We start from the raw sequence: 22,668 nt of genomic DNA, 5'->3' as shown, positions 1-22,668 counted from the left end.
GATTGGCTGCTTAGAAATTAAGTGTTAACGAGCAGTTGGACAGGTGTACCTAATAAAGTGGCCGGTGAGTGTATAAATCCTGATTCATTGCCTGATGATAGATCCTGATATAGTTCCATTGATTGTATTTCAGTTAGTTTAATAGCTGGTCTTATTTGCATTGAGAGATGATCTTATGGAAAATTCCCCATGCCTATCTCTATGTATGGTGAAGGTCATGTGATGATACGGTGCTATTTAATTCCAAAGGCCGAGGGAACTTTATCAGGATGCATAGTCTGCCTGCCTCTATGGGAATTTAACAAAGGGGCGTGTATGCTTATGCCCCCTGTATTTTAAGGAAGAACATTTATTTATTTACAGTAGATTATTCATTAACAAAGAAAATTGGTGTCCTTTTTAAAAGGGTGGATTTTTCTTAAAATTAAGGTATGAAGATCAAATTCCAAAAGCTGTTTTTTTTATTCCTCTTTTTAATCAACTTTAGCATGGGTGTGGAAACTCATGCAAGCCACTGTAGCTCCTTTGGGAGAACATTTGTCTCAAACTCTACTAAAACGGTTTCAGTCTTCTTTTTCTTAAACTCTCTTAGTCATACTTGTAACACTTCACTAAACTATTCCACACCCTCCATACCTTCTTATTAACACTAAGAAGAGCTTTTCCCAACTCATAACCACTTTGGTTACCTGGAGTTTTCCAACATTAATCACTTTCTTAGCCGTCTCCATCTGCACTTAAGTATTACACCATATTAACAGGTTTGCACCTCCCAAAACTCCCCCATATTTCACCTCTCCAACTTGCTCTCCGATGACCTTTGTTAGCTTTGGCGGATCGAATCTTTCCACTACACTAAGCAATCCTTCTCCGGGTCCCTCTCTGTCGCTCTCCGTTCAACAGAATCAGCTGGACACCTCTGGCCTTCAAATGAGGTGGTTAACCACCTTTACACTCCCACTGCTGAAAGCAAGTTTTTACAGGCAGCACACACACAGCATGTAGGCCTATATGTTTTCATATCATGGATATCTTTCTGTGTGTGCACCTGTTTGTGTGAGCATGTGCAGACGCAGCGAAGGTCCGATGTGTGTAATGTGTATAGGAACATCTTGGCACTGCTCGCAAGCCCCCTGCAGGTGTTAGAGCTCAACAAATCCCCAGTGGTCCTTCCCAGCTGAGACAGGGGCACAAAGCTCGCCCTCGCCTTCCCCTTTGCCTCTCCCCTTTCATTCTCTGGGCCATGCCAGGCAGGAAAGACAACGCTGCCAACCCCAGGTGTCAGGCATCCGCTCGGCCCTGTGTCAGCAGAAACAGGAGAACGTGAGAGGGAAGATCAAGTACATGCAGACAAGAGTGACGGATTTAGGGGGGGGAATTAAAGAGAGACAGAGAAAAGTGAGGTAAAACAACAGCATAAACAGGAGGAAGTAAGGTGAGGGAGATTTGAGAGGAGAGGAAATTAAGAGCAAGTGGCAGTGACTCAGAGAAAAAAAGAGAAGAGTGCATTAGCAGTCTACAAAGGAAAAATGAATATTTGACCTTTAAACAATTAATTGGTTGCACTACGCACCAAAGCCAGAGGATTTTAACTGGTCTGGTCAGACACCTTAAGTCTGCCCTCTCAAAACAAACATAGTAGTCCAAAGGGACTGTGAGTCCTCCCCTACCAATGGAGGACTGGACTTTATAATAATTCCCAGAGCACCAGCACGCTCCACTAAATAAGAGAGTCTGAAGTCAGATTGCACAGCAGAGACACAAGGAAGCAACTCTTTCCAGGGATTGGCATTTGTAGCTGTGTGTATCAGAGGGACAAGGTCTGTGTGACAAATTACAGAGGCACATGAAACACCAGCTTCCTGCCATTTGTTTTGTCTCCCTCAAGTCTCTTGAAAGATCCCGGCATTATTGAGGCTTGCAGTTGATAAGGGCTGAAATGAGATATATCTTGAGGATTTGCGTCATGGAAGGGACATTTTTCCTGGAGCTCACTGCCTGATGGATACATGGTACACATAAAAAAAACTGGAGATTGGGAAAAAAAGAGATATACTGTACACTGGGATTCATTGATTAAGATGGAGGGGAAGCAGACAGGAGAGTATGAGAGGGGAACTCACAGCAAAATTGAAGAGCCCTGCATGGACAAGGTCAGGTGATTGAGAGCAACATCATCTGATGATGAGTGTTGAGAGGCAGCCGGAGAACTTGAAAGAGATTCATCCACTTCTGCAGCTGCCTTGTGACTGAGGAAAATCCAATTCCAAGGCACGTCAGCACATCATCACAAAACCTGACCATCTCTCTCCCTCCCTCCCTCCCTCCCTCTGCCCTTATCTTTAACTATCCATTCACAACAGAAATAACAGGATAAGAACATTGGGCAGAGAAAACACATTTCAAGCCCTCCTCTGTGTGGTTCTTATGTATCAGTGCACTGACAGACACGGTGAAGAACAGAGGTGTCTGGATCCTCTTCTCTTAAGGCTGAATCATATTGCAGATGGGACAGGATGTTTTCTGCGGCTTTGATTACCCCCCAAGGATTGACAAGAGTGACCGATGGGCCCAAGTCGGTCCAGTGCTGCCTACTTATCTCACTACATGAGGTGGGCATGAGAGAGGAAACACAAATAGGAAATTGCAGGGATGCATTGATAAATCCACTGTGAGACTGTAAGCACTTTGCACGTGTGGGAGTCTGGAAAGATGGAAGTGGCTTGCACCAGTATATTTCTAATGACACGCTTCATGGCTCCGATTTTAATGTGCCCCGCTAATTATCACATGGCCATGTTAGCCTTTTTTGAGCTAAACCATGTAATGAGAGAGAGAGAGATGGAGACACAGAGGAGGAGAGATATGGGTACAGCACACTACATGTGAGTGTCATTCCAGTCTGTCGCTCAGCGAGGGGTAGTGATGAATTAGGCGCATTGCCGTCTCCCTGGCATCTGTCCACTGTTTGTCCTATGGGTGTCCTGGTGATCAAAATGTCTCTCTGAGCACACCAGGGGCTATTGAGGGGGATCTAGACACTATGTGCTGTGCAGTACCTTATGTCTGGGACTGGGGTGGCTATTCTTTCTCCAGATGTTCATGTTCGTATGTAGTCCAATATCACAAATCACAAATTTGGGGGCTTTACGACCGCACACGACACCCTCTCTATCCTTGGTCACCAGTGGTGTGTGTGTTTGTGTGTGTGTGGGCGGGGGGGGGGGGGGGGGGGGGGGGGGGGGGGGGGGAGACTGTTCCTCATGGAAAAAGATTAATTTTAGAGCCAAGAGTCACCTTCATCTTGCTGTCTTATGTCCTGCATATTCTCTAGGGTGATAGTAAAAGAAAGCCTTGGGCCAAGAACCTGTTGGAGCTATTAAGAAGAAGGAAATAAATTAATGCAAAGACGACTTATAAAGACATGCAATCTTCCCAGAGGTCTAGAGTTCAGCCTGGAACAACCTACCAGAGGATCTCTTGAATGGCAATTGAGTACAGAAGTCAGAGCATAAATCATGGTGTTATAAATAGCCATTAAAATGCCACACAATAGTGGCCCCAGATGGTAGGGAATTGTAGGGAAAGGTACACATGGGACAGAACATGTTTGTGTTTTGAAGGAGGACTGGTCTGTATTTGTTGTGGGTGTTGTTAAAGGAGTTATGGCATTCTTTGCGTGACAGAGATGAAAGTAGTGGCGGCCACATGATGACAGAAGGTAGACACTGAATAAAGGCTGAGTCAAAGCGTCAGGATCGGGCCGATCCCTCATCACTCACAGCCCTGAAAAAAAGCCAGGTCTCTTCTTCCACACCTGAGCGCTTAGCTTTAATGCATATAAATTCACTGTCTGCCACTGACAACCCGGCAGAGATTGAGCGCCAAACTAAGAGGGAGGTTTGCATGAAAAGCCGCATCCCTGTGTAAAACAGGCTTACACCTTAGCTGACATTAACAACACATTCAAAATGTTGGCTGGGTTATTTTCCATGTAGCATTTTTCTGTTGCTGATCAATCGTTTCTATAATGTGATTTGCAAAAAATGTCTAAATTGTTTGCTGAAGACCTTTATTGATATTCAGCAATACCTTAATTTTGCTCAGCTTGTAAGCAAAGGTAGGTTTGTTTTGATCTCTTTTGCCTGTCGGCCATATTCACTCACTGCTGCCCAATGATTTGTACGTGCGAACTGTATACATGCTGGCTTTGCCAAAAGGGCTTTTTCTAACCCGTCACAATAATGGACCTTGACACATAGGCTACACCGGTTTAACCCTCCTGTTGTCCTCTGGGTCAAATTTGACGCATTTTCAAATAGTTTCTAAATCAAAAATTTGTGTTTCCTTCAACCAAATTGTAAAAAAATAAATAATTTTGGATGGTTCTATACAATGCTCCTCACAAGTTAAATAACTGATCAGTTCACTAATTTCATTGAATTTGGTTGTTTTATTTAATTTCATAGCATTTTAAGAAAAATAGATTTAAGAACACTGAGAAAAGTAACAGAAATGTATGGAAAAATGAAAAATACGTCCCAAAGAATGCAGAAATAATCGACAACAACATTGGAAAAAGTGAGAAAGAACTTCGGGAAAAGTTAGAAAACGTCAACAAAGTGACTGTCGGACTAAGAATGTCCCAAAAAAAATCAACAAAGAACTTTGGGAAAAGTGACAAACGTGGGTTAAACTTAAAAGGTTGACCCAGAAAAACTAAATGTTGGTCTACGGGAAGACAAGACAAGGGTTAATTTAAACCTTATACCACTTTCACACCGATGGGTCAATCAGGGTTGTACCCAGGTCGACAGTGTGTTAAAATGGGGTAACCGTCTGATCTACTTGGCGTCGCGACCCACCACCATGGACTGTATAAAGCTAGGATGTTCACAGGCAGCTTCAACAACAGCAGAAAGGAACGGTTCAATTCATTTCCGAATAGTTGGCTAGCAGTGGGTGATGTTCACTAGTGTGCCTTTTGGAGAGCGGTTGAAAAAACCTCTTCGCGCTTTGACCTAAATATTGTTAACCTTTCTGAAATCTTAAACCCAAAACTCACTGTTTTGCTCCACTATATTTTGTAATGTTTAAGAATTGTGTATCAAAAGGACTATGAATTAATTCCAGAAGACCTTGACCTTTTCTGTAAAATGCTTATTTTTCCAGTTGCTTTTGTTACAATTGGACACTTTTATTGACAAAATGGGGCACTGCTCTTTGTCATTTTAAGAGGGTACAACTGATTTTAAGGATCGTAAAACACTTAATCAGATAAGTCAATTTTGCAAAAAAAGGCAGTAATAACCAGAGAACAGAACTGAGATTGTAAAAAAACAATATTAAGGGTGCCCGGGGAGCTCACCTGGTAGAGTGTGCGCCCATATACAGAGGCTCAGTCCTCAATACAGTGGTTGTGGTTTTGATTCTGGCATGTGGCCCTTTGCTGCATCTCGTTCCCCTTCTTTCTTCCCTTTCATGTCTTAAGCTGTCACATCCAATAAAGGCCTTAAAAACCACAAAAGTCTTTAAAAAATGTATATTTAGATATTTTAAATAAATAAGTAAATGAATAGTTTAAAACACCAAAACCCAAGGGAAGGGAACAGGAGACGAAAGAGGAAGAGAAGCAAGAGCAAGGAAAAGTATAGAAAAAAAGATGTAGTGATGCTGTACTTATTTGAAGACATTCAACGTTGAAATTGCTCACCTTCTTGAATGTCTGTCTTTTGTATCATCACGGCCAAGACTCAACAGTCCCACTTTGTGTTTGTATTTGTCTAGCACATGCTGATATCTTGTTTAAATGTCTCTGTCCTGATGTGCCGAAACTGTATTGTTCTTCCGAGATTGTCTCGTCCATATCGATGTCCAGTACAAATGTTTGTCCTGACGTGCTGTACCCACGTTCAATGTTTTATGTTTCTGTAGAACAGGAACCTGCTGAAAACCAATTTTTAAACTGAATGCTAAATGTTAATTATTACTTTTTAACTTTCCTGTATAATAAATATGAATGAATGAATATAAAGTGTCCTATTTTGACAATGAAGGTGTCCCATTTTGCCAGTAGCGCCTGCAAAAAAAGTTGAGCTCGTTGTCACTGGTCACATAATCCAAAGCAGTACATGAAATCAGATGTATTACCTACCACTATTTGGTTATTTTGTGTAATTTAAACTGTTTAAAAAATATCTGGTCATGCCAGATGTAATGGCGGAGTAAAACATGGGCAAGTGTCTTAAAAAAATGAACAGACTGACTGTCTGACTGCAGTCTGACTGACCATTGCTGACCACCCAGGCACTGACCAGTTGGGTTGAGTGGCAAGGCAACGGACAGAGCTGGAGACGTCTAACAAAATAAATAATTGCCTACCACACCTGTGGCTCCAGTGCTGTACAGGCCAGAATCCACAGTCTGGATGAGTCCGTCTAGACAATGGGTTATTAAAGGAATAGTCCCATTCCTCAGTAAGTGATGGCAAGAACAAAAGCAGGAGCAGGGTGGCTGATAATGAGCTGTATGCAATCACAATTGCAATCTTCTTTAACAGGATTTAAGACCGCTGACCTCATGGAAGCAACTGGAGCTGTCCGTCAGGTCCAAGTCATGTGCTAAGATCCAAAAGTTTTCCCTAATAAGAACAGAAATCTACAAAGACGTTACACTGAAGTTCCGCGCATTTGAAGAGTAAGAGTTTCCATCTTGTAAATATTACGATTTCTCATCTAAACACATTATGTACTGAGAGCTTATTAGACCTAATAGACACGACAGACAGCCTAGAGTATGTTTTAAAAACCCATCAAATAAAAGAGGAACATACAAAGCTTGGAATCCAGGTTAAGAACTACTTTGAATGAAATGATTTTAGGTCCCTGATGGAAACAAATTAATAAAAGGATTCAAGATTGAAAAGTACAGGCCCACGTTCATGGCTAAAAGCCTGATTCAGATAATAATATATAAGGAAATACATTTATTTTGGGCTGTCAAGACTGAGATAATAGGAAATCAATAACTGATTACTGAATGTTCCCAGTAATAATGGTATTTTATTCACTGGATCTGTTTAATTTGCATGTCTGCTCCACACATTTGCATATAGATGAATACAGTCATATAGTGTTATATTTTTATGTAGAGTATGGCTTTATGATGCAGAACATTTGAATAATAAAAAAACATATGCTCAATGAAGACAATGCAACTGTCCCTAAATATAAATTATGTAATGCCTTATTCATTTTTTACTTTATCAAAATTTCTTGAAAAGAAAGAACTTTTTTTGTATTTTTACTGTTTGTTGTGGTTATTAATAGGAACATATTTGAAAGAGTGTCTAGATGACTTGGGTTCTACCTTTTAAAGACACACGAGGATGAAAAAACACCCAGCAGACAACTGGTGAGTGAACATTTTGTCCGTTGTTCATATTTATTAGTAGTGATGAAACCCATTCATTTGGTTTCTTATCAACCCTGTGCCAAAAAGTGTTCCTTGTAAATTCAAGGCTCAGTTTAGCCCACCCAGAATAGTTAAATCCTGTCTGAATGAAGCAAAAAAAAATGCCAAGTGTTTGCATCATCTGTTCATCATAAATCAAGATTAAACGACAGCACACCAGAAAAACAATCATGACGAGTATTAATACAAAATTCCAATGGGATCCAGGCTTTACTTTTACTCTTTATCTCAAACCACTATTTCTTGAAACAAAATCATAATCACTTCATTCTAACAAGACTTTGTCATCTGCCAACAGACAAGCTCAGCTATTGTTAAGGGCTGTCACAAAGATCCAGGCCAGGAGGCAAATACCCAGCTCTGCCAAAGACAAATAGAATCCAAGGAAAAGAAATAAGACATGCTGTTGACACTTCACTCGCTCACACAACACACATTGTCCCATCTAAACCTCCAGTCATTTCAAAGTCACATACAGTCACATGATACACATCAGCTCTTTTGACAACAGAAAAGCGGAGAACAACATTTGGTTAACACTGAATTATTTTTAATGGGCCGAGTTCTATGTGCGTTGAATGGCTAAATCATTTGTGCCATCGTTTCTTACAAACTGCACAGATGGGCGGTCTTTGTTATTCAGGACTGGGGCCCTCATCTGAGATAACGCAGCTATATCATAAACCTGCAATTATAAACAACAAGCATTACAGTCTACCAGTGGTTCATGGATGATTGACCACAAATGGAAACAGTTTCCACTTTTCAGATTATGAACACCAAGGTGATTGGCTCAGATGACTGACTATGGTCAGATGCTCTATAGGTTGAGTTTTTTTTTTTTCCTGAAGTTAACAGCTAGATATAATAAATGTTTGATTGTTTAAATGCCAGCTCAATGCGATGAGAACTATTGCAGATGGGAAATATGATTGCCTCCGATGCTATTTCATCTTCAGCAAAGCAATTAAAGGTAAATCAAGAGGATAAATGGATCATTCAAAAATACAAACTGGTGAGGAGCGAACCCACTCCAAGCTAATTATGAGATGTTTAATTTTGTTTACTGCATCAGTGAGGTACAGGCTTTGATTCACTTGAAAAGTTGCACAAATTAACTTTCCTGGTGTTTGAATAGATACAAAAAAACATGAATACTTCCATAATATGACATGGGATGTTTACGAACACACCTTAATTTGGTCTAACATTTTATTGGAAAATCAAGAAAAATTATTCCAGGCGTTTTATTTTGGCATGCATACCACACTTGGGGGCTGTTGCATTAAAGTAGAATGAAAAAATCCAGGATGAGTGGAAAAACACAGCTTGTCTTAGTGTGATTTGCTCATCGCGACTTAATCGGTTGCAGGTTTGCCGAGCCAGGATGAGAAGGTGATGCTATGTCAAGCATGGTGTAGATAGCTGGGATAAGTTCACATTCATGGCTTTCTTAAATAGACCATGGTATCGATCACAGATTTACTGATGCAGAAATAGAGAAGATGCATTGTTCTTACTTTATACAGAGTAAGAAGCAGATTCTAGTGGAAGTACGATAACGTGAAACACATATTTGTAAAAAGAAACAGCGAGAGAAAGCGTGGGAGATGATTGCCAACTTTTGCATTCAGACAACAGATTAAATGCATAAGCAGCCTAAAAATACACATTTGGGGACTACTGCTCTGAAACCGTCATAATCACACCATTAACCCAGTCTTCGTGAAATGGTCACGCTCTTTGGATTTATTGATTTGTGTAAATCATACTTGACCATTTTCCAACTGCCATGACACTGGACTGATGTGGCTGACACAACAACGGTGAAATGAAACGCAACACGCGGGACAGTGACAACTTCCCCCAGGTCACGAGCCGTCGTCTCTGGGGGGACGCAACAACGGGGGAATGAAACGCCACACGCCGGCCACGGGATGGACCAACCCAGTCTCATATAAAAACCTACCCTGACTACATTGGTCCAGTGTGTAATAACGTAGAGGGGTTACAATAATGGCTCTTGAATTGTATGGCTGTTACATTTTTTTTCTGCCTATTCTTTTCCTACTGTTTTGCATCCAAGTCATGTGACTTTCAAGATTCCGGCCATGATAACGGAAAACATGGCTGACATGTTCTGGCTCTCATTTTTAGTGAAAAAAATCTATATTTTAAGTTAGTTTCTGTATAAAAATCAACACATTATTCCGTGAGAAACTAATGTTGACAAAGAAACGAGTTATGATTGGATGTTTATACTCTGTGTTTATTTTGAAATCTACCGGATCCTGCATTTAACTTCCTGTGTGGTGCGATCTCATTTATGGGTTTTGACGCATCAAGGCCCCATGAAGAAGAAGACGCAGGAAAAGGTAAACAAGGAGGAAAAGGAAACATGGGAAAATAACTTAACCAAGCATCAAATGGTTCACCTTGACCCTGAAGGTGCCATATTACTGGTTAATGAGTACCAGGGTGAGTGCAGGGTAAATAACATTATCTCAGTGGCGGAAAAAGCACACTAATTACATGCTACTTACAAGGTCTAATACCATAACAGACTCTGAGGTTTAACAAGGAAGAAGTATCAAGGTGCAAAACTGAAAACACTCCAAAGAAAGTGCTATACAGTACCTGGTTCAATGTCTTTATTCAAATGCAAGCTAAAATAGTGTTGAGCTCACAAGTTAGAGCAAGTGAGAGTTTCATTCAGTATTCTGCCAAACCCTTTTCTTTTTTTAATGTACAAAGGGTTTTCTAGATCTGTCAGTACAATACAGGACCAATAGACAACCATTAGACACGACCGACTGAATCATTATAATGTAATATTATAACGTTGGTTTTATATTGAGATGTTTGTAGGTGGCGATAACCTTGGTGGGTGGTGGTTTATTCTGTGGCTCAATTGTTTATTTAGGTGGATCAGCATGGACACACGAAAGGAGGGTCAAAAACATCCACAAAGCTGTGTATTTGGCTTGATGACGACAAAGATGGTCAACCTCTACCAAAATAATCTGAGCAGGGGAGGATCGAAAGCGAGATTCTGCCACTGGTTGTTTTTTGGGGATTTTTTTCATCAGTAGTTGCATTCATTATTCATTGAGCAAGTTCTTAATGGATGTTCATATTTTTGCAGTTTCTTCAGCAAGCGTAACACCCTCCTGTGCTCCGTGTACCAACACAACTGAAAACACTGTGACCATGGAAAATTTAGGTTATTTTCCCCTTAATACTTGCTTCCTCCTTTATGTGATAATTGCCCAGATTTACCATTGCCTTCTTCCTTTTTAATTTTCAGACTCCTTCATTCAAGATGTCCGAGACCTCTTGGGAAGTGGTGCTGAACAACTTCTCCCCTCACAATGGAGGCAGACTTCCTCTCTGTTGTCATCTGAGAAACCCAAGGAGGGGGTCTGCCATCATTGTGGACACAGGACTGCAGTAGTGATGTGTAGGGACTGATAACCGCGATCACTCTACTGGACAGCCTTGGACCTTTCCACACATGAGGCCCTGGTGCTTCATAACAGAGCACCCATGGTGGAGGGGTTCGACAGCATGAGGGAGAGAAATTCTCCTATCATGAAAAAAGTCTCAGGTTGTATAGGTTTTACATTTTACACAAACCCTGGTTTCCTCCAACAAACATGGTGGATGAAGTTTTGTTTGATAGAAACAACACCCTCACTGTTAAGTTTTTGGTTTCATTTACTCTAATATGTAAACTAATTCTGCTTTTTATATTGCATGGTATCAATCGTTCCACCGGGCTAACAAGCTTTTCCAAAGGAAAGTAAGAATGAATAAGTGGTAAAAAAAAAAGAAGTGTTTTTTTGTTTCTTTTGAACAAGAGATAATTGTTTTTCTCTGAAATTTCAGGATCATACAAACTCTTCCTTTCATCAGTAAACTGCTCCTGTGGAAAAACCTTGCCAGTGAACAGGGCTGTAGTACTTGAGTCCGGTCTTGCACTCGAGTCCGGACTCGTGACGGTTTTTCTATGGTCTCGGACTTGTCTTGGACTCGCTAGTATTTGGACTTGGACTTGCTAGTATTTGGACTCGAGACCATTTTTCTATGGTCTCGGACTTGTCTCGGACTCGCAAGTATTTGGACTCTGACTTGTCTCGGACTTGCCAGTATTTGGACTTGGACTTGTCTCGGACTCTCTAGTAATTGGACTCGGACTTGTCTCAGTCTCGGCCACTGGTCTTGCCCAATAATGCTTTTGGTCTTGACCGAGTCCAGGTGTCTTAGTTTTGTTGATAATATTATTGGAGGGAAAGTTAAACCCAAAATGATTGTCTCGATACTGTAATGCATAAGACCTTTTTTTCTGTCGTGGACTCGGCCTTGACTCGGACTCGAACATCTTTGGACTCGGTCATGACTCAGACTCAAACCTCTTTGGAATCGGTCTTGGCTCGGACTCGAACCTCTTTGGACTCGGTCTTGTCTTGGACTCTAACCTCGTTGGACTCGGTCTTGTCTTGGACTCGACTAGTCCTGGTCTTGGACTCGACAAAGGTGATCTTGACTACAGCCCTGCCAGTGACCATAGGTGATCTGGCTGAAAGTGGTTACTGGCTAGCCACTGTCAATTTTGAGAGCTTGGACATGGTGGACTCGTTCACCACGTATTAGGAGCTAAAAATCACTGCCCCAGGGATGTTAAGACAAGCTTTTGTCAGCATGCTCGAGGGTCAAAAAACAGTCTTCGGGCGAATGAGTGGAATCATCATTTAAATTATCTTGTTTGGATCAACTAATTCATTGTTATGACATGTTCTTACAATCCCCAAAATTTCAGTACACATGACAGAGCCCTTTTTTCATCATGACCGTGGTCTGAAGTCAACCTTGGAAACAGTTACTTACAATTTTGTTCTTTCACTTTTGCTCTCAGACTGTGGGGACACAATGCAGAGGACCTTCCTCGAATGGGCCTATGCCAAATTTGAGGTTGAGATATTGTCTCAGGTCCAGCATTTTCAGTGCCATGGATGCAGACCCAAAAAGTTTTAATGTTTGAAAAGCCAACCAGGGTGTTTGACATTCATGTACAAGGAAATTCTAGTGAGCCACAAATTACTTTTATTCAGTAAATGTAACCTAGAGCTATATATTTCTTTCAAGACCTGATGGGTTTTTTGATGGACTCTTGTTGGCCAGTGATCCTGAGGTGTCCTTCTTTTTGGATTTCATCCCTGGAACAACCAGACATGCAAGCTGATTTTTTTTATGAATGCTTACCTGTTTTTTTTCTAAATGTAAACATTATTTGGTTGATTTAAGTAATAGAGTGGCATTGCTGCATTAAAAGCCATAATACCATGATTTACAGCTTATTTTGTCAAATGTAACTGTGTAAATGTCTGTATTTGCCATAATCTGTTTAAGAATCCAGGGAAACGTAAATGTGGTGCGTCCGTCAACACGTCCGCAAGCAAATTATACAAGGAAGTTGTTAAAGTTGCCGTCATGGGGTATTGCTGAAGGGACTGAATGTGTTCCGCGGAGAAATATTTATTTATTATATCTCCAGAAACATCTAGCTTCACAGACCGTCCAGTTTTTTTTGCTCTGATGTGGTCTACAATATTGGCCATATCTGCAGAGAGTTGTGGACCACGGTCCAGAGTAGGAGGACTCGCTAAAGATGCGTCCATTTCTCTCCATCATGCATGCAAAAGCGCATTCATGGTGTGAGATAATGACAGTTAGATGTATTTCTTACCATTTGTACCACATATTATGATTGTCTGTCCTCTGCCCCTACTTTTTGTTTTCCAACTGTTAACATTCATGTAAATGTGTTACAGGTAAAATGGGATAAACGCATTTAAGAAAGAGCTGGAACAACAATCGGGGGGGGGGGGTGGACATGTTTCGCTCCAGATCAGCCATATGTTCCAAGTACTTGTCAAAAGCCTGTGAGAATTTTTCATGTCTAGTTGTGTCCAAATTGAGGTTTAAATTGACATATTTTTTGTTTGTTTTAAGTGTAGCGCTAGTTTTTATTATAGCCTTTGTTCTTTAAGTGGATCTGTCACAGTGTTGAGGTGTGATTGACGTTGTTATCATGCTTTTATCATGCAGCAGTAAGAATTCTTTTCCGCTTAGACCTAACCAGAAGGTGTATCACTTCTCTAGAGATTGAAAAATAATCTTTAAAAACACAGTGGAAACAAAAGACACCAAAATCCGGTTTATGGGGATTAAGTTCCCATGGTTGATCAAAACCAACATTTAAATAACCAATAAAAGCTAACACAAAGATGTGCAACATAACCGGCTTTGAAGATAATCATCAAAGTACCAGTTATTGAAATCTTCTGATTAAAATGGTCATCACATATAACTCTATAAGTTAATGTAAATGACCGAAGGATATCTGTGATTCTACAGCAAAACTACGTCTGATTTGCTAAATACCATTACATTCCGACAGACTAGCGTTAGGTTAAATGTGTCATAATGATAAATGCATTGATTTTGGATCCATCTACCAGCTTGTGTTCTACTAAATCAAAAATACTGCAATTTTATTGATCGGTTGATTTAAATGCAGGTCATTTAATCTCGGACTTCTGACGTATAATCTCTATAGAGTGCTTCCTCGTGATCAGGTGGAGTCAAATCTCTGCAGGTGTCCAACTCCAGAGAAGACTAACAGCACCAGACGTTATTAATATTAATATTTCCCATATTCCCCCTACTGAGAAGCAATTTGAACACTGATGCTCAGCCTTTGCATTTTAGAGTTCCATGCATAGGTGCTCCATTTGAAAACAATTGTCTTGTCAGCACTTTTACACTGATTGGGCTATTCTTTATAATAGTTTCCCTTCTGACACGTTAATTAATATTAGAGATTGATCAACGTAGTATTTGACCCTTGGTCCTAACTGTGAACATAAACTTCTGCACATACATTGCGTTTCAAGTTCGCACAGAAATGCTAACTATCCAGGCAAGTGACTGGAACAAGCAAAAGGCAGAAAACCTTGACTGGACACTGGCTAAAAGATGCATTATGGTACTAACTAGGCAAATATGAGTACAAGTTTTTAAAAAGTGTCTCAGCATTTGTTAACACAGATAATTCTTTTGAACAGACTGTACAAAGGATTACAAAGGCAACAAAGGACCTGGAGAACCTCCCCACTGACTTGTCTCTACAGCAAGACAGAGTCCAACAGCGGGTGTCTGATCAGCAGTGGACCTCAGGTACTTTGAAAAAATGATTTGATGGCATATTTTAAAGAATGATTTGGCTCTGCACTTGGACAGGGGATCTGAAAAGAGGCTGGTTCTAAACTGAGATGGGCATTAATTAGTTTGTTTGTTGTCGTCCAAAGGCGCAACAACCATTAAATGACCTGCAGGAGACCATTGAAGGTCTATATTTGGGCATCAAACAGCGAAATTCAGCTGTATCATCAGTCTGGTGAGAGCAGAAAAGGCCACTAGTAATGCGGATTTGTGAGAAAATGAATACAACACTGATTTATACAGAGTAAATAGCAAAGCCATTTATTAAAAAAATATATTTTTAAGTAGCTTTACTACAATCCTAGGCAGCATAAAAAAATGATCACACAGCATCGGTTACAATAGTCAAAACACCTACTGTACATGCATATTGTGAAGCCTTATTTTGTATGGTGCTTTTGTGTAGTCATCGTGTGCGTGCACATTCATTTTGTGTTTCTCATTGTAGGTGGGAATAAGCAAAGGCATCAACTGTGAAGCTTGTTGTTGAGAAGATAACCTTGGAAGTTGCCATCAATGACCACAATATTACTGTAGGGGGAGTTGAAAAACTGCCTCCTCCCAATGAACTCATGGCTGTGGACAACTACTCCTGGCTATGGGAATGTAAGTTCTTACCTCTGAAATGCACTGAATACAAATTGTTTCTGGGGTTCTATCTCATCCTGTCAGGGTTTATGTCTCTATAGTTGTAGCACAGCATGCAAAATATCTTCTGTCCCAATATTTTTACAGAAGGTTGTAAGATAACACTTTGATGTGATGTTTTTGGAGTGGAAAAAAAGGTTTTTTGACAAGATAATGCTGCTGGCTAGACTGAAAGAAGACAAAGTTATTGTGGTTTGCGAAGTCAAGCAGCACATGGAGTACATGAGGAGTGTTGCTGGACTGATTGAAGAGTGTACCCTTCAGCTCACTGAAGACACCAATGGGAAATGGATGGACAATACATAGTTCTTCAATTTGCTTCTCTGGTAACCACTTGGCTCATTTGTATTATTTTAATGTCACATTCTCTGGCAGTACAGCCAGATTAATGGAGAAAGGACGTGAGGGACCACTCTGTGTGCTGAAGAGAAGATTGTGTGAAATTAAAGCACAACTGGCCACAGCACGCACAACATACAAAAGGATTCTTGGACTGCAAAAGTTGTCCTTAGACGACTTCTCTGAAGAGAAAGACTTAGAGAATACTTCCTCAACTGATGTGAAACTGGGAGAGTAGTTATTAAGGACATGGTGTATATAACTCTAAGATGTCTTCCCAATGTGTTGGGAACATCAGTGCTGTAATAACTTTTATGTGAAACTTGAGGCTATTTAACTTGTGTTGTAAGATTTCTTTGTGTTTAGAGCATGTACTGCAAATTCCTCTGAAAATCAATGGGCTAACTTTATGTTAGCCAATTAGCTCCACCCTCTACCTCAACCCAACCACTGGTGATTGTCAAAAGATGATATATTACCTTGGTATTTCTTTTTAGCATTACAATTTTGGTCAAAAAGTATTGTGCATCCCTACATAGGTTTACTTAAGTTGTGCATGGTTTGTATGTACTGTAGTTTACAGTATTTTATTGTTATTCTCTCCAACATTGGGCTATTTCAGCTTATGTTTCCACAAGTTAGTATAGGAATTCTCTCTCTCTCTCTCCTCACCTTTTATCTGAAGACATATAGTCTTTATTTTAAACAGAGCACAGTCTCTTTGCTCTAGAAAGCCTTTGCTAATTTCACCTAGTCAAGTGAATTGTTATTTCAATTATTGTCTTCGTCTTTTTTGTTTGATTCATGAATAGTTTTCATTAAAGTCAGTTCTATCCCATTGTGTGAATTGTCCCTTTCAGGTAAGTCAGCAGTAAGCATTAGGCCTATATTCTAAAGCTGGAGTCATCAACTACACTTGTCCAAAGGCCATAATTTTTCTCGGCAGACACTATCAGGGCCAGACGCTCTTGTAAAATTAAAATGAATATTGTAATATATTATTTTATATATCAGTTTGCCTTTGAAATGTATGTTATTTTTTTTGCTTTTGTCAGTGTTAACAGACTCATATATATATATATATATATATATATATATATATATATATATATATATATATATATAGACTCATATTTGTAAGATAGACCAGCTCACCACCAATGCTTCTCCCATCTATTCCACCACCAGTCCTCCTCCCATCCAGTCCACCATCCAGCTCACCACCAGTCCTCCCATCCAGTCCATCATCCTGCTCACCACCAGTCCTCCTCCCATCCATTCCACCACCAGTCCTTGTCCCATCCAGTCCACCATCCAGCTCACCACCAGTCCTCCTCCTATCCAGCTCAACACTAGCCTTCCTCCCATCCTGTTCACCACCAGTCCTACCATCCAGTCCTCCCATCCAGTCCACCACCAGTCCAACCATCCTGTCCACCACCAGTCCTCCCCTCCTACCCATCACAGAACCACCTCAGCAGAAACACGGTAAGTCCTGCTGATATCTTCAAATAGAATATAAATCACGATTCTATTGGTAGTCATGTTTATTTTTCATATGTTTAATCACGGTCTACATGATAACCATGTTAAACATTTTATCCGTCTCTCCTTAAACTAAAAAATAATAGTCTAAATTAAGAAATGTATTTCAATTTGGAAAAATACAAGTGACTGATTAGAAGTGACTTCTGAGGTGTTGAACCAATATCTACTGTAATTCGTAGGTCTTAGTATCTTTCAAATATTACTGAATGAATTCCAGGGATGGTCCTTTTACGGCCATTCATGACACTCACCTGTTTCCAATGAACTGGTTGAATGTTTCCAGTCTGCATCCTGTCCCAGTTTTTTAAGGACCATGTTGCAGGCCTCAAATTCAAAATTAGTTAATATTTGCTAAAAAAAAAAGTTTTTCAGTTTTGAAGATTAAATGTCTTGTCTTTGTAGAGTATTACATTTACTATAAGTTGAAAAGAGACCTTGTGCCCTCAGTATTGAAGCATTATCGGTCTGGAAGACACAACTCCCATCAATATTGAGCTTATTGAATAAAGGTAATCTGTGTGGGAGGAACTACTTTCAATGTATTTCCCCTCATCTTCCAGGCTTTTCCTTCAATTGGTCACCTGTTTGTACATCTTCTAGTCTTTGACTATAACCCTTGGTAGAGTAAAGAAGTGACCATACAGCATATGGTTAAACAATGTCCATGTATTTTAATGAGTGTCGTGCAAAAGATGACAATCTATATCTATACAATTGTAATGTGAGATTGTACAGTGTATATTTGTCATTGGAATAGAGGTATTCAGACCAATATTCATTGTAATAACAGCTCTTCACAGATACATTTCCTGAATCTCAACAGAAATTCGGCCTCAGACATGCCTACAAGGAAGAAACTGAGGGGGAAAAAAATCACCCAAAGGTTATTAACTTTTCTAGATTTACATTTCACCATTACAAATCAGACTTCAAAAACAGTGATTAGATTAGATTTTGCCTTAGCAAGTTATACTTAAGTCATAAATATATCATGTGTGGCCTGTCAAAATCATTTTTAATACATTGATGAAAATGTATGAGGTCAAACAATTACTTTTTTTGCTCTTTCAGAATGTAACCATGGAATCCTAGAAGGGGAACCTTACTACCCAATAAAGAGGGCGATCCAGCAAAATACTAAAGGTTAGCGTTAATATAATTTAAAGTCTTAGATGTACTCAGTGGAATTGCAAGCACCCCAACTGGAAACCCCTTAACCCCCCAACTTTGATGTCACTCTGGTATGTAGAATTCATCATAGTTTTGATTGGAATAACCTAAGTCTTAGTACTTCAAAACTTCAAGTAATAGCCTTGGCTTGTATTCGTGGGCAGCTGTGGCTCAGTGTGTCGAAGTGTCCTTGGACGAGACACTGAACCCACACTTTCCCCCTAGTGTGTCATTGGGAGTGTGAATGTGTGGGAATCAAATATCTAAAGCTTGTCTGCAAACAGGGCAGTTTGAGTGGTCCCAGAGACTATAAAAGCGATATAAGTGCAAGTCCGCTTAACATATGCTTCAGCCACTTAACTGAACGGGTTGTATTAGGGATAGCCATCTGTATGTGGCTTACCTTTAATTTATTTTTGCTCAAATCTAAATTAATTATAATTTGGTGCATGTGGGTGTCATGGCATTAACTGGATGGATTCATTGTTTAGAATCAAAGCTAAATAATGATATGTTGCATGCTGCCAACAGTTTAAAAGGAAAGGAGATCTACGCAAAGCAACTAACAGAGTTTCATTCATCAAAATGTGAGAATACATCAGACCCGTAAGAGGGCAGACAGTTTTTGGCACTGAGCTTTTAGTACAGGTTGTACAGTATTTGTGTATTTTGTCAGTTATGTGTTGCTTATGGCAGATAAACCTGACTGTCCTAATAAAGAAATACATGTTAGACATATTCACCAGTTTATTCTGAGTAAGGGTTTCCTTTTTCTTTACATTACATTTTGATTAGATGTTGACATTGGGATGCTAAAGTAACACACATTGGTTAAAGGCGCTTACGAAAGTACAAAGACTTGGGAGGTCTTTCATGACCAAATTTTCAAGACCATTATGCAGCAAGTTGCAGAGGTATTTTACAATGGATACCTTCAGAGCAGAGGTATGATTTCAAATAAATAGCTACAGTGTAGGTAATGCATAGTCAAACCAAAATATTACCAAAAGCAAGAGTTATCAATACTGTTATCAGGTTACTGTAAGTTTATAAACCTACTGAATGAAGGGGTGGCTTGCTGTTCCTCATTATCCTTAACCTTGTCATGTTTTTGAATTCATGGCTAATGTAAAGTCCTAAATGAATAACAATCTCTCTTTATTACAGTGGGAAAACCTGGCCGCCACAGTGGGTGACGGAGGACAGAAAAAAATAAGGAAATGTTCAATCCCTTTTGTTTTGTTCCATAAGTATCATAAACAGTATATTAATACAAATTCAAAAGCCTGAAAGACTCCCACTTTGTAGCAAACCAGAGAACACATGCTGTGTTATCATCTCTCTCCTTCACACATAGATAGATAGATAGATAGATAGATAGATAGATATACATATAGATAGATAGATAGATAGATAGATAGATTGATAGATAGATAGATAGATAGATAGATAGATAGATAGATAGATAGATAGATGGATATTGCATACTTTCAAAAATATAAGTACAATTAACTAACCTCCACTCAGAGAAAAACTTGATCATACATCAGAAATAATTTAATACTAAGACCAGACATGTGGTGTCAGCACTGTGTATGTGATGAGAAACGTCATCAGTGGAACACTGCCTGGCTATTTATTGAAATATCATGATTGAGGAGTAATAGCACAAATAACACTCCAGTCCATATTCTTGCAAAATGAAAATATTCAAACAACTTACAACAAAAGATTCCAACAAGCAAGATAAACATACTTCTTCATATTTTTTGTGGGGCCATGACTCGTTGAAACCCTTATGTCTACAGCATGTCAAGACCAAAACCCATCAAGGAAATCGCATCACCCAGGAAGTTAAATGCACAGAGGATCCGGTAGATTTCAAAATTAAACCCGGCAGACAAACATCCGATCATAACTTGTCACTTTGTCAACATTAGTTTCTCCTGCTGCCACGGAATAATGTGTCGATCAGCAAATCAACCTCAAATCAGCGCATGTGGTGGGCGAGGGTTTGATCCGGCAGACGGAGCGACATCGCCATCCTGCTCACCACCAGTCCTCCTCCCATCCAGTCCACCATCCAGCTCACCACCAGTCCTCCTCCAAACCAGTCCACCATCCAGCTCACCACCAGTCCTCCTCCCATTCAGTCCACCATCCTGCTCACCACCAGTCCTCCTCCCATCAGTCAACCATCATGCTCACCACCAGTCCTCGTCCCATCTAGTCCACCATCCAGCTCACCACCAGTCCTCCTCCCATCCAGTCCACCATCCACATCACCACCAGTCCTCCTCCCATCCAGTCCACCATCCAGTTCACCACCAATCCTCCTCCCATCCAGCTCAACACTGGCCTTCCTCCCGTCTTGTCCACCACAAGTCCTTCCATCCATCCCACCACCAATCCCTCCATCCAGTCCACCACCAGTCCTACTATCCAGTCCTCCCATCCAGCCCACCACCAGTCCTTCCATCCAGCCCACCACCAGTCCTTCCATCCAGCCCACCACCAGTCCTACTATCCAGTCCTCCCATCCAGCCCACCACCAGTCCTTCCATCCAGCCCACCACCAGTCCTACTATCCAGTCCACCACCAGTCCTACTATCCAGTCCTCCCATCCAGTCCACCACCAGTCCTAGCATGCAGCCCACCACCAGTCCTACCATCCAGTCCACCACCAGCCCATCACCAGTCCTCCCATCCTGTCCACCACCAGTCCTCCCATCCTGTCCACCACCAGTCCTACCATCCAGTCCCCCCATCCAGTCCACCACCAGTCCTACCATCCAGTCTTCCCATCCAGTCCACCACGAGTCCCACCATCCAGTCCACCACCAACATAGGCAAATGAGTCCTATGTTGAATCTGGGGCCACAGCTGTGCTAGGCAATAGCAGCGTCCATAGCAACCACAACATGTCAGTGTCACATTATTCTGGCAATATCTAATGTAATCAATGTAAATGTAATGTAATCAAAACACATTTTTAGGCACAAACTAACCCAAAATATAGGCTTATAAAAAAAAATACCTTAAAATATATATTTTTTTATACTGAAAATGAGAGCAATGTCCGCCTTGTTTTTTGTTCTCACGGCTGTAATCCTGAAAGTCACGTGACTTGGACGCAAAACAATAGAAAAAGAATAGGGAGAAAAAAATGTAACAGCCATACAGTTTAAGGGCCGTAATTGAAACCCCTCTACGTTTTTGCACATTGGACCAGTGTAGTCAGGATATGATTTTATATGAGACTGGGTTGGACAGAGCGCCCCACCCGGGACGGGATCCCCGGGCGCAGGGACACGATCCACGCCTCTGTGGCACCCAACAACGGGGAAATGAAACGTATTCTACTAGTCATTTGCACATATTAACCGTTGTACTCTTTGCTTTCTTCTAGAATAAGAAAAAGTCACTTTAGGAAATTACCAATGAAGACCAATCCTTTACAATCCTCCTAAATTAAAGTCGTTAAAGTACGGAATAAAAATGAATCAACTATAATACTTGAAGGTGTATAAGGTGTATTTGTCCACTTTAGAAACACACATATACAGCACTTTATATATTGCCCTTAGTAACTGACTTCATTTAAACACATCTGGGACTTTATCAGCCTTTTCTAATTACCTCAACAATCGCCATATTATATTCATTAAACTTCTAAAAACAATATGAACAGCAGTCTTCACACAGCAATGTAACAGTAACATAAATCATTTGTTATATATTAACAGTATTTAACTGAATTCAACAACATGCACCTGTTGTATTTTGAAGTAGGTTGATAAGAATAAGGTAAACCCACTGCTGAGTGAACAGAAACGGTTCCAGGATTTATAAATCCTGGCCTGGTCGGGACAGGAAAGTCAATCTCCATGGTAACTTAGGTGCCTCTGCCTTTGTGCAACCGAGTCTCTCCTGGTTTGGCGCAATAGCCCCTGAACAAGTGAGCTACTGTATGAACAGAATTCCTAAGAATGAAAAAAAATGCTTTATATAAAATCACATTGGTATCAAAATAGCTACCTTTTGTAAAGTTGTATAAAGACAAGGGTAATCACTTCAAAGTCAAAAGATTTACATGAACTTTAATATAAACACTCCAAAGTCATGACGCCTTCTTTTGATCGTCACCCGATGTTCCTTAACAGTTTGTAAGAAGGCAGGATGCGGGGGGGGGGGGGGGGGGGGGG

General features: G+C 40.4%; 1 protein-coding gene across 1 annotated transcript; it reads left to right on the top strand.

Moving 5' to 3' along the window:
• The first annotated feature begins 1,062 nt into the window (after positions 1-1,062).
• LOC117949487 (extensin-1-like) lies at positions 1,063-21,320 on the top strand. The gene is made up of 4 exons (XM_034879789.1): positions 1,063-1,081; positions 1,178-1,340; positions 16,933-17,232; positions 20,489-21,320. The coding sequence occupies exons 1-4, from the start codon at positions 1,063-1,065 to the stop codon at positions 21,318-21,320; spliced, it is 1,314 nt and encodes a 437-aa protein (XP_034735680.1).
• Positions 21,321-22,668: the final 1,348 nt, after the last annotated feature.

Source organism: Etheostoma cragini, chromosome 8 (assembly GCF_013103735.1).
Source record: "Etheostoma cragini isolate CJK2018 chromosome 8, CSU_Ecrag_1.0, whole genome shotgun sequence".
NCBI lineage: Eukaryota > Metazoa > Chordata > Actinopteri > Perciformes > Percidae > Etheostoma > Etheostoma cragini.
This window is presented reverse-complemented; position numbering and strand designations above follow the sequence as displayed.

Excerpts from the sequence above, each read along its gene's own strand:
- LOC117949487 (XM_034879789.1), top strand. Across the intron at positions 1,341-16,932 it reads AACGTGAGAGGGAAGATCAA|TCCTCCTCCCATCCAGTCCA; the intron begins GTACATGCAGAC and ends TTCCACCACCAG. Across the intron at positions 17,233-20,488 it reads ACCACCTCAGCAGAAACACG|ACGGAGCGACATCGCCATCC; the intron begins GTAAGTCCTGCT and ends TTGATCCGGCAG.